The 16,187-nt window shown below is 42.1% G+C and overlaps 1 protein-coding gene across 2 annotated transcripts in view; it reads left to right on the top strand.

Annotated features, from left to right (window-relative positions):
* Positions 1-16,187, top strand: part of LOC141048591 (gastrula zinc finger protein XlCGF66.1-like) — a 104,336-nt gene that overhangs the window by 14,627 nt on the left and 73,522 nt on the right. Inside the window, exon 4 of one of the 2 annotated variants that reach the window (XM_073544332.1) lies at positions 15,660-15,770. The exons of the other annotated variant lie outside the window; for it this stretch is intronic. Within the exon in view, the coding sequence (XP_073400433.1) occupies positions 15,660-15,770 (111 nt within the window). The remainder of the gene's footprint in view (positions 1-15,659; positions 15,771-16,187) is intronic. 2 annotated transcript variants of the gene reach the window in all.

Here is a 16,187-nt window from a genome sequence, read left to right as displayed (position 1 = left end):
AATAGGAGCCTCCAGAGAAAAAAAGAAGCACCAAAACTGGACAGTTCAGCAGTGTGTTTAGACCACAGGAGGCGCAGTTTTCATGAAATTACATCCACTTTGCTTGGGCAGTTAAACAGCAGAATTTCTAAGGGAAAAAAAGCACAAAAAATGCAGTATTTACACTACATGTGAACACGGCCTACATGTTCAAGCAAAGTGGATGTGATTTCATGAAATCTCTGCGCTCGGTGCATCTAAAGACACCGCTGAACTGTGCAGTTTTGGCTCTTATTTTCTATAGAGTCTTCTATGTGGAGCCTGAAAACACAAAGAAACAGAATCAAAACTTTTCTGTAGTAGTAGGCTTTGTGCACACGCTGCGGAATCTGCTGCGGATTGATCCGCATGGATTTTGCAAAATCCGCAGGTCAAAAGACCTGAGGATTAGCCTACGGTTTTGCCCTGCGGTTTATCATCTCCACAATGGTGGAGATGGTACACCGCAGCGGAATCCGCAGAAAGAATTGACATGCAATTCTTTCTGCGGATTTGAAACCACAGCAGAATCCACGTGGAAAATTCCGCAGCGTCTGCACAACGATTTTCAATTCCCATAGGGAATAATGGTACTGTACACCAGAAGCTGCTGCGGATCCGCAGGACCAAAACTGCTGCTGATCCGCAGCAGAATCCACAGCGTGTGCACACAGCCGTATAAAAGCAGATTCACATCTGCACCAAAAGAGCATCAAATATAGGGGAAGATGCGTAAAGGAGACAGCAAACACACAATAATTGGAGAAGATTGTTATTGCGTTATGTGGTGTGGACCCCTGCAGAAAAAAACGTGGTAGAAAAAACACAGCATTTATGCTGTGTGTGAACACAGCCTCAGTATTATATTTGTATTACTTTTTATGGATTTAATAGAGAAAAAATATCAGACGCCATTTATTACACCATTTACCGATCCCCTTTAATAATCTGATCGTTGTTTTTTGCGGGTCGTTATGTTTACAGGAACACCAAATAAGTGTTATTTGTTTTGTGATATTTATAATTTGTTTAAAAAAAGCACATTAATAACTACATTATAAGAAGTGTTTTTCATTATTTTTTAGTAATTTTATGGAAAAAAATTTTTATTTTCCCTCCAGAATATGGGGACATAGCAATACATTGTTATACAGCTCTGGCAAAAATTAAGAGACCACTGCACAGTTTTATAAAAATCAGCTTCTCTACATGTCTGACAGCCAATCCATTCCAGTGTCAGTTGAATTCCAACCAGAGTACACCTCATTCTACTTAATGGGCTTCTGATTAGGTGATCACCTGAACCAAATCTTATTTTACGAAGGAAAGTATAAAAACCCTGCTGTGGTGTTCACAATCCTCTTGCAATAGGACAAACTGGATGGCAAAACAAGTGCTAGTAATATCCCAAAAGTAATAGGAATGAGAAAATAACTTTTAACCATGCCAAAGGAGTTGAAAAGAAAAGTCTTGAGTGAGGAAAAGAAGGGCTCGGTTCTGGCTTTACTAGCAGAGGGATACAGTAAGCATCATGTTTCCTTCATCCTTAAAATTTCTAAGACGTTAGTCCATTACAACAAGTTAAGCAGACATTGGGGACAACAAAGCTACAGACCGGCAGAGGGTAAAAACGACTCTCCACTGACCGGGATGACCGTCATCTTATTCGAATGTCATGCAGCAACCTCAGGATAACATCAAGTGACCTACAAAAGGAATGGCAACTGGGGTGAAGTGCACGGCAAGAACAGTTCGTAACAGGCTCCCAGAGGCAGGGCCCAAGTCATGTAAAGTTAGAAAAAAGCCTTTCATCAATGAGAAGCAAAGGAGAGCCAGGCTGAAGTTTGCCAAAGACCATAATGATTGGACCATAGAGGACCTGAGTATGGTAATCTTCTCTGATGAGTCTAATTTTCATCTTTGCCCAACACCTGGTCATCTAATGGTTAGACTGAGACCTGGAGAGGCGTACAATCCACAGTGTCTTGTATCCACTGTGAAATTTGGTGGAGGATCGGTGATGATCTGGGGATGCTTCAGCACGGCTGGAATTGGGCAGGCTATTCTTTGCGAAGGACGTATGAATCAAGCCGCATACAAGGTTATCCTGAAAAAACAGTTGATTCCTTCTGCTCAGGCAATGTTCCCGAACTCTGAGGACTGTTTTTTCAGCAGGACAATGCGCCATGCCACACAGCTAGATCATGGCCAGCCCAGTCTCCAGAAATGAACCACATTGAAAACCTCTGGAATGTAATCAAGAGGAAGATGGATAGTCACAAGCCATCAAACAAAGAAGAACTGCTTAAATTTTTGTACCAGGAGTGGCATAAGGTCACCCAAAAGCAGTCTGAAAAACTGGTGGAAAGCATGCCAAGACGCATGAAAGCTGTGATTAAAAATCATGGTTATTCCACAAAATATTGATTTCTGAACTCTTCCTGAGTTACAACATTAGTATTGTTGTTTATAAATGATTATAAACTTGTTTTCTTAGCATTATTTGAGGTATGCAAGCACTGCATTTTTTTGTTCTTTTGACCATTGTGAGTATACCGTATGTAGTTAATCTTTATATGTACGTAACCATTGTATCTTAAAATATGCAAAATGTGCGAAATCATACTATTAAATCATACTATCCCATTAATTTTGTACTTTGAAATAAATTTGCGTTATATCACAGGTAGTAGCCTTCTTTAAAGCCATGTCCGAACCTTAGTGTTAAAAACTTGGCAATACAACCATTTCTCATTTTCTGAAAATAAATAAAAAATTTTGTGCTTGGAAATTCGAAGACATGTTGTCAGTAGTTTATAGAATAAAAGAGCAATTTACATTTTACTCAGCAATCTATATATATATATATATAAAATTGAATGTATCACCAACCAATCACGAATCTTGCATTTCACCAGAGCTGTTTAAAAGAAGCTGAATTGTGATTGGTTGCTATGAGCAACAGTTTTCCTTGCAACCAATCACTAAGCATCTTTTCATTTCACCAGAGCTGTTTAAAAGAAGCTGAACTGTGATTAGTTGCTATTAGCAACAGTTTTTTCCCACTCCACGACAACACCTCAGCAGACACTGACGGGGTGCGAGAAATCTAGCATCCCTGGAAACATAAGCTCCCAGCCACTGTCTGCCCCCAAGAAAGGAGCAGAGAGCACATGACAGAAATGAATCAACCCCCTTCCTGCCCATATACCCATCACACATCCTCCATCCCATAGGCACATCTTCCCTCTTAAAGGGATCTCCGGTATGGAAGTTAGAGCGCTGAGGGATTTGCCCTGATTCTGACCCCAGACTTCTATTAAAGGGATCATTGGTATGAAAGTCAGGGCAAATCCATCCAGCTCTTTGTTTTTTTTTTATAATTCTTTATTTAATGACTCACAACGAAATCGGGGTTAACCTAATAATTGAAACCAGACAAGTAGATGAATACAAGCAATACAACTTAACTCCCGACCAAGACAATCGTCCACGAGTCCTTAACATCCGGGGAGCCAGTAGTAGAGGTCAATTCGGAGGGTCTTTCATTTTTAAACTTTTAACAAACAGTATAGGAAAGAAAAGACAGAGCAGAGGAAGAAGGAGAGCAGTTGAAGCGAAAAAAGAGAATGGGGGGAAATAAGTAATGGAGCCAAGAGAGGCAAAAAAAAAAAAGGGGGGAGGGAAGGAAAAAACGAGGGGCTAAGGGAAGGAGTACCCACCCAACCAAGTCCACCACTCAACCAGATGTTTTCAGTTAACCTCAGGGGGGTTTGCCTCCAGCATTGGATCACAATACTCACTACAGCTTCGAAAATCCATCCATCCAAGCCAAGTAGCCCAAAACTTTGGGTCTGATTCATGTATGGATGAGGTGAGGTCCTCCATATACATAATTTCATTGACTTTTGCGATCCAGTGCTTTGGTTTTGACCCCAAGCCTCTCTTAAAGGGATCCCCGGTATGGAAGTTAGGACCGTTCCACTCAGCGCTGTGGTTCTGACCCCAGGGTCTCTTAAAGGGATCATTGGTATGGAAGTTAGGGCAGTTCCACTAAGCGCTCCGGTTCTGACCCCAGGCCTCTCAAAGGCATCCCCGGTATGGAAGTGAGGGCAAATCTACTCTGCACTCTGATTCTGACCCAGGCCCCTCAGGATCCCTGGTATGGAAGTGAGGGCAAATCCACTTTGCACTTTGGTACTGACCCCAGGCCTCTTTTAAAGGGATTTCCGGTATGAAAGTTAGGGTAAATCCCTCAGCGCTCTGATTCTCACACCAGGCTTCTATTAAAGGGATCATTGGTATGGAAGTCAGGGCAAATCCACTCAGCGCTCTGGTTCTTATGTTCCCAGGGATGCTATATTTCTCCCACCATGTCAGTGTCTGCTGAGGTGTTGTCAAGTGGGAAAACTGTTGCTCATAGCAACCAATCACAGCTCAGCTTCTTTTGAACAGCTCTGGTGAAATGAAAGATGCTTCGTGATTGGTTGGTGATACACACACACATTCATTTTTATATATCGAGATAGATATAATCATTATAATTTGTTAAAACTAACTGTTGTTAGTTACTATGCCCGGGCAACGCCGAGCTCTTCAGCTGGTATACCTATAAAGAGAAAAATTGAAAATTTTGCAGTGGTCTCAATTTTTGCCAGAGCTGTATACCTGATTAGTTAATGTCTGCAATACAGATCAAGTATGCAAAATTCTCCCAGTGACATCACTGGAGACTGTGGCTCTTGGCTCTTGTCTGCAGCTATAGAGGTTGTATGTTCAAGTCCCAGGGCAAATCACTAAAGAAGAGAAAATTACATTTTTGTAATTCTTTTTTTATTATTTTGAGTAGTTTTATAGGAACAAAAAAAAATCTGACTTTTTCTCCGCCTCTAGTATACAGAGAACAGAAATACACTGCTGTATCTCTGTGTACCTGTATAATATGATCCTGGGTTCACTGCCTGCAGTACAGTTGAAGATTACCAAATTCCCCTAATTTAATAATTATGAGCTTTGGCTCATAGCTAGAGATGCTGCCTGCAAACATGAGATGGCAAATTCGAGCCTTGGGGAAACCAATTCACAACACAAGAATGGAATAGTTTATTTAATTTATGTCAGTGGAGACACATTTGGCATCGCCCCCTGAGGAGGAGGAGCCACGGAGCGATGACGACGTTGGGCAGAGACAGGGGTGAGTATTAGAGGTCAGGATGAAGTCTTGACAGTGGGACTGAGCCCTCAAATGAGGACAGTCCCACTGAATTCGGGACAATTGGGGGCTATGGTAAATCCGTCATCACATGCTGATCTGTGATTAACATGATTTTTCCACAGGTTGCCTGATTATATTATTGGAGAAACTCAGCCTAAAATGAAAGTTTACCATTTATTCCATTATAGAACTCCATTTATCAATATTTTACCTGTTTTTTTGTCTTGATGGTTCTTTCTCAAGATATTAAACTGGGGCCATTTGCTTGAATCAGACTTTTGGTAAGGCCGGGGTCACATTTGCGAGAAACTCGCACGAGTCTCGCATCTCAATACCTGGCACTGCCGCCAGCACTCTGGAACGGAGCGCTCAGTTGCATAGCAATACATGCAGCTGCACACTCCGGTCCAAAGTGCTGGGTATTGAGATGCGAGACTCGTGCGAGTTTCTCGCAAGTGTGACCTCGGCCTAAGGCACGTTATTTGCTTGAGTCTTTTAGGCTCAATGAATATGTCCTAATGCATATGATGACACTGCATCGACTGACTTTTTGCAAGAGGGACATAAACTGGTATCACAGTTTATGATAACAATTTAGCCATATTCTTATTGTCTCTTATCATCCCTCTGTATATTTATAATTAAATTACAAAATTAAATGTACTAACTACTTTAATCGAAATAGAAAAACAAAAAGTCAGCTCACCCATCAGTTGTTACTGGACTAAGAGCACAGAAAGTGTAGTGCAGCATGAAAAGCAATGGTCCAAGGTATAATCCAGCTCAAACAAGTCCATTAAAAAATTAACATAGGGGTTGTGACTTTTTACCCTGTGTGACCTGTGACCCTTGTTTTTATGAAAAATATTTTTTCAGTAAATTTTTTTTACATTTTTTATCGGACTTGTTGGAGCTGGATTATACCTTGGACAACTACTTTAATCGTTTTTTATTTATTCCTTTTTACTACCACTGGGGGCTGCCATTTGTATGACTCTTACACACCTCAAATACTGCAGACCCTGGGCATAAGATGCTGCGGTCACTGTCTGAACATATCTCGTGTATTAAGGCTACTCCTTCTGCCTCTAGCTGTGACTTGGGTATGCCCCCTGGGCTGTCCAGGTCACAGCTGAGGGAATAGATTGGTGCCATCTTTGTGTAGCCCACAGTGTATGCTGTGGGCTACACTTTCCGCTAAATCTCCCACACTGTTCAGTGCATGCAATGACAGGAGCTGCCGGGGAGTGGAAGTCTGGGTTGACAACTTTGAGTTGTCTGATCAGAGTCAGATACACCAGAACTGGAACATAACCCTAGGGTGGAGTTAAAATTCCATACATAACTTCTTGAAAAACTCATACTTTTCTCGTACCTGATTGAAGGCTATATTTTCTGCTTCTGAACCAAGTAATACTAAGATCATTTACACACATTGAGTTTTTGGTCAGTATGTTACCTCAGTATTTGTAAGCCAAAACACTGCCACATACAGATTCTATTTTTTGTGCACTATCATACCAAGCGGCTATGTCCTGATTGGAGGCTGGCTGCCTCATCAGGTATTTTTGCACCTGTGACATCTTAATGGGTTCGCTGCACCTTGTTTTGTGCATTTGTTCTGTGGCCTTGACAGGTAAGCATCTTTGCCTGCATGTTGGTGTTTTTCTTGACTATACCAGGAGGAGGGATATTAAGCACATAATTGACCACATTTTTTGCTTCAGTTTTTTCCCCCTAATTTCCTCCTCTGCAACCTAGATGCATCTTATGGTCCAGTGCTGGTGAAATAAGTATTGAACACATCACAAATTGTCTCAGTAAATATATTTCTGAAGGTGCTATTGACATGAAATTCTCACCAGATGTTGGTAGCAATCCATCCAATCCACACAGGCAAAAAATTCAAACCATAGATGTCCATAAATTGTTATGTGTAATAATGAGAAATGACACAGGGAAAAAGTATTGAACACTCTTACTGAAATTTAATTCTTTGTACTAAAGCCTTTGTTGGTGATGACAGCTTCAAGATGCCTCCTGTATGAAGAAACTAGTCGCATGCATTGCTCAGGTGTGATTTTGTCCCTTTCTTCCACACAAACACCTTACGAATCCTGAAGATCCAGTGGGTCTATGCACTCTGAGCTTTAGTTTCTTCCATAAATTTTCTATTGCATTCAGGTCAGGTGATTGTTGGTTTAGGCCATCAATATGACAGTGTCGCTAGTCCAAGCTGTCAATTAATTAGGAGTAACCAGCACCTATCAAGTAGGAAGTGAAGAGTGGGGAGTGGTGCCCTTTAAAGATAGAAAATGAGAAAATGCCTTAGGTAGTAGGGATAATATTAAGCTATAGTAGCAATATGAGATTGTACAGATTGAGTAAGTGCGTGTTGGGTAAGGATATACATACAGCAAGTGAAATAAATATTGAACATGTTACTAATTTTGTAAGTAAATATATTTTTAAAGGTGCTATTGGCATGAAATTCTCACCAGATGTCGGTAACATCCCATTATGATTATATTGAGATGCAATACTATTGTTACGTTTTATAGATACTGGTTTACTACAATTGGAGACCATTGGTCTTTCAATGATTAATAGATGTATTGCTGTCATCATAACCCCTTTACCACCTTTGACATACATTTATGTCAAAGGTCGTGTCCATGCATTTGATGTGGGCTCGCATGCTGAACCCATATCTTTCCCTGCAAATTATGGCTGATATAATCAGCCATCATGTGCCTTTAACAGCTGTGGGTGGGTTGGAGCTCCGCCCATGGCTGCTAACCACTTAAATCCCGCTGTCAATTACTGACAACTGTATTTAACACACGCCAGGCCAGAGACACGCAATTCTCCCGCCCATCGGCCTGCCTGTTACTTGATCACGGGGCGCCAACGGGTTGTCATGAAAGCCCGGGGGTTTGCTCATGACCCTAGTTCCTATTTCTGTGGATGCCAGCCTGTGACCACTGGACAATCGCAACTGCAAGTCCCTCAAGAGGACTATTCAATCCAGTGAAGTGAGGAAAAAAAAGTTTTAAAAATTAAGAGAAAAATAACACAAGTTCAAATCTCCCCCCTTTTGTCCTATTAAAAATAAAACTATTAAAAAAAACACATTTGGCATCGCTGTGATTGTAAAAGTCCAATCTATCGAAATATAAAATAAGTTAATCCTATCAGTAAACATCATAAAGACATTAAAAATAAATCAAAATGCCAGAATTGCGTTTTTTCGTCTGCTGCAACATTGCAATAAAAGGTGATCAAAACATTGTATCTAACCCAAAATGTTATTAATAAAAACATCAGCTCATGGTGCAAAAAATAAGCCCTAACCCAGCCCCAGATCCCCAAAAACAAAACCATTATGGGTCTTGGAAAATGGCAAAATAAACTAAACTTTTTTTCTTACAAATTTCTGGTTTTTTTTGCACCTCTCAAAAAAAAAAACTATATATATTTGATATCTCCCCATTCCTCCAAAAACTAGAACCCTCATCCCATCAAATACAAATCCATGAGCAGCACAATCTGGTGGTATATCACCTCTTGCGGCTGGGAGGAACCATTGATTTGTTGCTGACAGCAACAGGGTGTGATGCTTGCTGGATGAGGAAGTGCAGGAATCTAAGATCAGATACCAAAATTAATGGCTGCTCAAGGAAAGCTCATGTAAAAGCAGCAATAGGCATGAAGTCCCAAAAGAGCGGGCGTGTGGGAACAGACCCCATGCGTATCGCCGCTGAGTGCAGCTTCATCAGGGGAAGTGTGTCTATATATTTGATATCTGCATACTCGTACTGACCTGGAGAATCATACTGAACATGGTAAATTAAGATAAAACAATTGTGGAATTGCACTTTTTTTGCAATTTCGCAGCATTTGAAATTTTGCTCCCTCTTTCTAGTGCATCACATGATAAAATGAATAGAGTCATTCAAAAGTATAATATGTCTCACAAAAATCCTTCATATGATTATGGGGATGAAAAAATTAAAAAGTTAGGGCAGGAAAAGGAAGATCATAAGGTCATGAAGGGGGTTAATTGATGTGTTTGGGTTACGCTACTACACTATTTAGGAAACCCTTGTGGTGACCTGTTTTGGATATTTGGTTATGTTTTTAGGTCTATTCACCATATTTGTACCCTAACATTTTTGAGGCAATATCTTTATTCTAGGGTTAACGGTTTAGGGTCGATTAGGGAATAGTTGGGTTGGCCATCATGGATAGGTTTGCCAACCTGTTTTTTTTTTATTTTTTTTTCTGGATGGCTTATAAAAAAAAAAAAAAATCAAGGAGAGACATTTTTTATGGACACATTGGAAAACCTTAAAAAAAATATGATTATAAGTGATACATTTCTACAGCCCATAATGCTAATATTTATTTTGCATTCACTGAAAACTGAAAAATGGTTATAGTTTTTACAGTAAAAATAATCTGTATAAATTTCCTCAGCTTCAGAAAAAATCACAGACACTTTATAGTTTTTTTTTTTTTTATAGACAGGTCAAAAAGTGCCCAAATTTACGGGCTGTCTTGCAATTTCAGGACGGTTGGCAACCCTGATAGTTGGAGCGGTCACCAAATACGTTTATTAAAGTGTCAATCTCTGTTGACAGTAAGACTGTGCTTGTAGGGTCTAATTAGGGTCTAATTAGGGCCCGTTTATTTAAGGCCTACACGGATCTAGTATACGCCGGACGTGCACACAGGGATAGAGGGAGACGGGCATGACACTGGAACGAAGTGAGTGACGATTGGGAGAAGCTGGGAGGCGAGGGGGGGGACAAAAGACGAACTAAGGGGCGATGGTTTGAGGGGCAGGGAGGAAATAACATAGGGTAGAAGGAGGTGGGGTCTTAGGGAAAGGTCTCAAAAGGCTTGACCGAGGGGTGAGGGGCCCTTTTTGACTACGGACAGCTGGACTACAAGACCCACCCACCCTAAGAGAAGAAGGAATTCCAGGTCACAGTGGCAATCTTCGGCGGCGTTTCCATGTCAATAATACCATAGACGAGAGGAGTTAATTTGGCATTTTACCTTCTAAGCCCAGGGGATGGGCAAACTGTCGGCCATGGTTCCCTGGAGGTTTTCCCACACAAAGTTTTTTCCTCTCCTGAGTGCTGTCGGATGACTCCTCATGAGTCGAAGGGTCGTGCTACTGTGACACCCCAGAGGCCGGTTGTCACAGTGACATTGCCTCCCTCCATGAGGTGAGGTCATGCTTGGAGGCAGAAAAGGGACCCCCATGCCAGGCAGCATAGATTTAATCACAATTTCCTGCTGCAGGTCAGAAAAGGGAGATGCTTTATAAATTCTGACCAGCAGAGGGGGTTGGTGAGTCAGCTAGAAGTCAGCTGAGGGGAGTTGTCATGGAAACGAAGCAGCTGTGAGGAAAAATGACAGTTAAACGTGAGGACGTGAGGTAAAGAGATCTTTCTGGAAGATCCTGTCAGTTCAAGACAGGGAGCTGATCGGTGAGGAGCTCAATAGGCAGAGCTGATCTGTGAAGAGGGAAAGGACAAGAGCAGAGACTGAGAGACTCTAGGGAAGCTAAAATACTGCATATTGCACAAAAAAAAGGGGGGGGGGACAAAAAGCGCAATAGGGTCTTATCCGCGTTACAAAGGACAGTATATCTTGAAATATGCTCACCTGGTTAGGATGAGATAAAAGCGTGTAAGTAGCGGCTGCTGCAGATCCACAGGTCTTCAATGACCAGAACAAATGATAAATCCAAAGGGAATTCGTAGTTATATTCCGCGCTGCCGCTGAGACAAATTCCAGGAGAATGATTGCAGTGGTTTTATTCTATGCGTTTCAGGGGTCTCATGCCCCCTTGGTGGTATTTCCTGATGAAGGGGGCATGAGACCCCTTGGTAATGCATAGAAAAGGCGTGCTGTCCTTATTCAATTAGTCACTTTTTTGGCAGCTAACTATATTCCCAAATTAAGGCGAACAGCCTCAATAACATCACGCTCTCTATGTATTATCAAGTGAATAGTCTATTTTGATCCTTTGACTTTCCCAGTATAGCGCAATGAAATATAGTCTTTTTTATAGACATGTAATATGTGTCAGAAAAGCGTAAGGTAGCCTTGCCTGTCATGGTGGCTTATTAATATGATTTGAAAACCTTCCTAATAAATGTGAGTTTTATCTTTTTTATAAAAATATTCAGAATTGAGAGTCCTCAGTGGTTGATACCTTTTAATGGCTAACTGAACAGATGATAACACATTGCAAGCTTTCGAGACTACTCAGGTCTCTTCTTCAGGCTAGACTAATACAAAATCTGAAGAGTCACATATTTATGCACAATACAACACAGAAAAAATGGAATGGATAAGACAAGTGACGTGAAGCAGAACTATCAATATGGGAGAGGGAGAAACATAAATATTGGACCAGTACATAGATAAGGAGTCCGGATGTTTTATAGTCCTCTGATTGGGGTCTCCTAATGTGTTGTGATACCCCCACCAGGTCTTAAAAGCAAGTTCCTTAATTGATGTAAAAAGACATAAATCCATGCGACACATTCATTCCAGCACTGAGAGTGTCAAAGGTCGTCATAAATTTTCAGTTAGCCATTAAAAGGTATCAACTACTGAGGACTCTCAATTCTGAATATTTTTCTATCTACTGGCTAACACGGTACAAAGATATACATCTTTCCTGTATCTTTTTTATATAATTTTGATGATGGAGAACACCTCTTTTTTCCCTTGGACTCTAAATGTCTAATGTAGCAATTTTGTTATTGCATTCTGTTAATTTTTGATATGTGTGAAAATTGTATTTTTCTAAAATGTTCACATCTGCAAAAAGGCCAATTTGGCCCATTGCCCCAGTTTATCATAGGACAATAATATGTTTGCCTTTAAAAAAAGCAAAACAAAAAAAAGGCAAAAGTAAAAATTTGTCTAACACACCTTACGTCTCTGTCTCAATTCTCAAAAACCGTGTCAGCATACTAACATACGCTTACCAATGCAATTAAGTCATAGAATCAGAAGGGGTAGAAATATATCTATTTCGACACACATATAACCAAAAATTATAACATAGATACAGCATGCTCTTGCCAAGAAGTTTCCCCCTCAGGTGACATAAAGTAATTAGTGAAAATATCACGCACTTTGAGTCCAGAGAGCGGTCTACGTTGAGGGTTGATAGGTGGTCTCACTCTACGCACATTGTCCTGCCTACGCACAACACCAGCCGAGGAGGAACAATCATTTATCCTGGTGAAGTTATGAAGAACCACACAGGCTTTATTTAACTACTTCATTAACATTTTGTTCACTCAGCTGAATGGCAGACTGGAGTACCCGCCATTTGGCACAAAGAATGCCAAAGGAACACTCCACCAGTCGCCGAGCACGTGATTGGCGCAAGTTAAAAATTCTGCGCCTGTGGTCAAGGTTGCGCCGGGGATATGGCCTCATGACATTGCGTGTTAACTGAAACGCCTCATCTGCCACAAGGACATAAGGGACTGATTCTTGAGTGGAGCCTGGTAATTGGCGTGGTGGTGGTAGATCCAGCTGGTTAGTGCGTAGCCGCCGAGCCATAATGGAAGTATTGAAGACTCTAGCGTCTCCTGTTCCTTCCATAGGCCCCAATGTCAACAATTATAAACTTGTATTGAGGGTCGGCCAGAGCCAACAATACCACAGAAAAGTATTGTTTATAATTGAAGAATTGAGAGCCAGAGTTCGGCAGCTTACGCACCCGGATATGTTTGCCATCAAGGACCCCAATACAATTAGGAAACTGGCATTCCTCCTCAAAGTCCCTTGATATCCTCAACCAGTCTTCCATCCTGGGCTCGGGCATAACGACTTGATGTAGTCTTGTCCAGATTTCAATACATGTTGACCTGACTATGCCAGAAATGGTAGATCTTCCAATCAGAAACTCATGGTGGAGGGCGGCATAAGACAGGCCAGTGGACAAGAAGCTGAAGAACAACAGAAAAGGAAGATTTTAGAATGCACAAATTACAAAAAAACCAGGTACATACATACCAAACTTGTTAGGAATTCAGATCGACTAACACACACATATTTGGTTGCACAATTACTAAGTGATATCCAGTACATATTACACATAACATTCTGGTCTGTAAGTTTCAACATATGTGGACTAAGATGAGGGCATTAAACTTAGTCCAAGAAGCCAAAAATACATACTTGGGTCAACACATGAACATAGAGAATGTGGTTGGGTAGTACATACTGTATTATGAGTAGAAGTCGCTCCTCTGCAGATATAGCTTTGCGCATCCTTGTGTCCTGAAAGGTTATCCCAGGGCGCACTGTCTCCAAGAGTCGATCAAATGTTTCAAGGCTCATGCGACAGTATTGGTAGAATTTTACAGGATGCTCCCGCATAGAAGAATAGAGGTGGTGAAAATGACCTCTTGTGAGTCGTTGCCTCAAAAGTGGATGTACCCACATGCGTCTCCTCCTCCGCGGATCCACTATCACTGGGTATGGTTGGCCAAAGCGGCGTGACAAAAGCCAGTTGAAGAGAACCTGCTCAGTTGTGTTGAAACTCAGACTGTTTGCCATGTTGCACATACAACAGCAACACACCTAGTGAAGGCAAGGTCACAAATGGCCAGAATGGAGGCAGCCACCTGTTCCTGAGGCAATAAATAGGGTGCAGGCTAATGATTTAAATAGTTAGCAGGCCTCAAAACCGTTAAATGTCCATTTTGCAAGGCTGTGAGAAAATCTCGCAATACGGATTCCATACGGATTACATGCGGATGCTGACATGCGCAAAATACGTGACCACACCTTGCTTACAGATGACATACGGAGCACTATTTAGGGGTCATTCATCCGTATTACGCCTGTAAACTACGGACTGTATTTTGCGTCGGTTAGTGTGACCCCGGCCTTACCGCCATAACTGCATCACACAGTGTGTGCGAGCAGAGAGGGACGTGCAATTGTGGACAGAGCCAGAAATAAAGCATGACGCGAAGCCCATGCTCTGACGCTAGTGAGCAAGTGAAAAAGCGGGAATAAAATGCTCAACGCGGGTGAAGATTCAGCAGCGGTCGCAGCTGCAGCCTCCATAATGCCGCTATTAATGCCATATAAACCAGCAGCGGCCTGGTTACGTCAGTACTCAGGGGAGTCGCACACCCTGAGCGATTTTAAAGAAGACTATGTAGTTTGTTCAAAGTGTACCCCCTGTCTGAGAGTCAAAAAGTCAGTATCCTCATTGGCCAGTTAACTGGTGCGGCCCAGAGGGAAGTAAAGTCGTGGCCGGACACTGATAAAAGAACTGTCAAACAAATCTTAGCCAGACTGAAAGACACTTTTGATACCCGCACTGCAACAGAGATAAAAATGAGATTCTTTGGGTGCAAACAGAGAGTGCAGGACAGTATACGGGACTATGCCCTTAATCTTCAGGATGCACTACGGGCTGTAAAGCAGGTTGATCCTGAGAGCTTGCAAGATGAAGATAGATTGTTAACAGAGCAGTTCATAGAGGGACTCCAGTCTAACAATCAAAGGACACAGCTGCGTATAATGGCCCTACAAAATCCTGAATTGGACTTTGCACACTTTAAGGATAGAGCCATCAGAGTGCTGCGTGAACCGAACCCTAGCAGCACAGAGCCCTCTAAGCATCCTGCAACTACATACCAGCAGGAGACAGCATCCTTTCAAAAGACCCCTATTGAGACTGACATGCCGTCCCAAGATGATGATTCTGCTGCAGACTTACGTCTCCAAGTCAAGGAACTAACAAAGTGTGGCTATACTCACAAAAACTGTGCAGTCCCTGCAAGTGATTCCAAAGAAGAAGATCCAGCTGGCCTCCAGTCCAGATGATGTCCCCTTGGCGACAGCAGAAGAGGATCCCACCGACCAGAGGGAAAGACAGTGATTGTTACAACAAGGACGGACAGCCCATCTGTCGCCGCTGCAACAAGGCAGGACACCTAGCAAGATACTGTCATTTAAACAAGCAACCCCTGGGGTAAGATGACCAGGCCCACCAAATTGGCGAGACAAGTATGTAGGAGGACGACCAGTCTTGCCTGTTGTGATTAACGGTTTTCCGATGAACGCTTTCCTAGACACCGGCTCCCAGGTGACAACGATACCATATGTTCTTTTTAAGCAGTACTGGGCTGATTCAGACATTACTCATAGCCCAGATAAAGACCTTACCATTTTTGCCAGCAATGGTCAGCCTTTGCCTCAGATGGGATATAAAGAGGTGACCATCAAGATTGGCCGAGTAGAATTGCAATCGCAAGGTTTGATAATAGTTGATGTTGACAAACGAGAATGCCATCCTATGATCACTTTAGGCACTAATGTAATTGAAAATTGTCTTGGAGAAATTATTGTTTTGTTACAACAGGTAGCCGAGATCGTCAGCTCCAGTCAGCAACGGGTCCTGCAAAAGGAGATCAGAGCCCTGATGCAGAGACAACAGGTAGAGCTGTCTGGTGGAGAAGTCAGCAATGTCAGAGTAAGTGATCCTTTCCCCATTGCAGTACCTCCCAGAAGTGAAATGTTAATTTGGTGTCGGGCAGCAATAGGCCTAAGGGGTCAAGATTACCAAGCCCTGGTAGAACCCATGTACTCTGATAGTAGGCCCACTATCCTGACAGCAAGAGGGGTAGTTAATGTCCGCAAGGGGAGAGTACCAATACGAATCTTAAATTGTGGGGAGAGAGAGGTCCAGTTACCCCGGTATGCCACCCTTGCTAAATTGTTCACTGTCAGTAACAATGCAATTGAGACACTAGAACCCTTGCGTCCGTCTGACATGGTGGAAGAGAATGGCTCTGAAGGGCAACAGGAGGATTGGTGTCAGCAGCTACACGTAGGCACTGACTCCACCCCTTCACACCAAAAGCATGGGGCTTACCGGGTGTCTCGAGAA

The sequence above is a fragment of the Dendrobates tinctorius genome, unplaced genomic scaffold (assembly GCF_039654945.1).
Source record: "Dendrobates tinctorius isolate UK_male_01 unplaced genomic scaffold, ASM3965494v1 ptg000137l, whole genome shotgun sequence".
In the NCBI taxonomy this organism is placed as follows: domain Eukaryota; kingdom Metazoa; phylum Chordata; class Amphibia; order Anura; family Dendrobatidae; genus Dendrobates; species Dendrobates tinctorius.
Note: the sequence above shows the minus strand (reverse complement) of the source record. Positions and strands in the feature narration are given on the sequence as shown.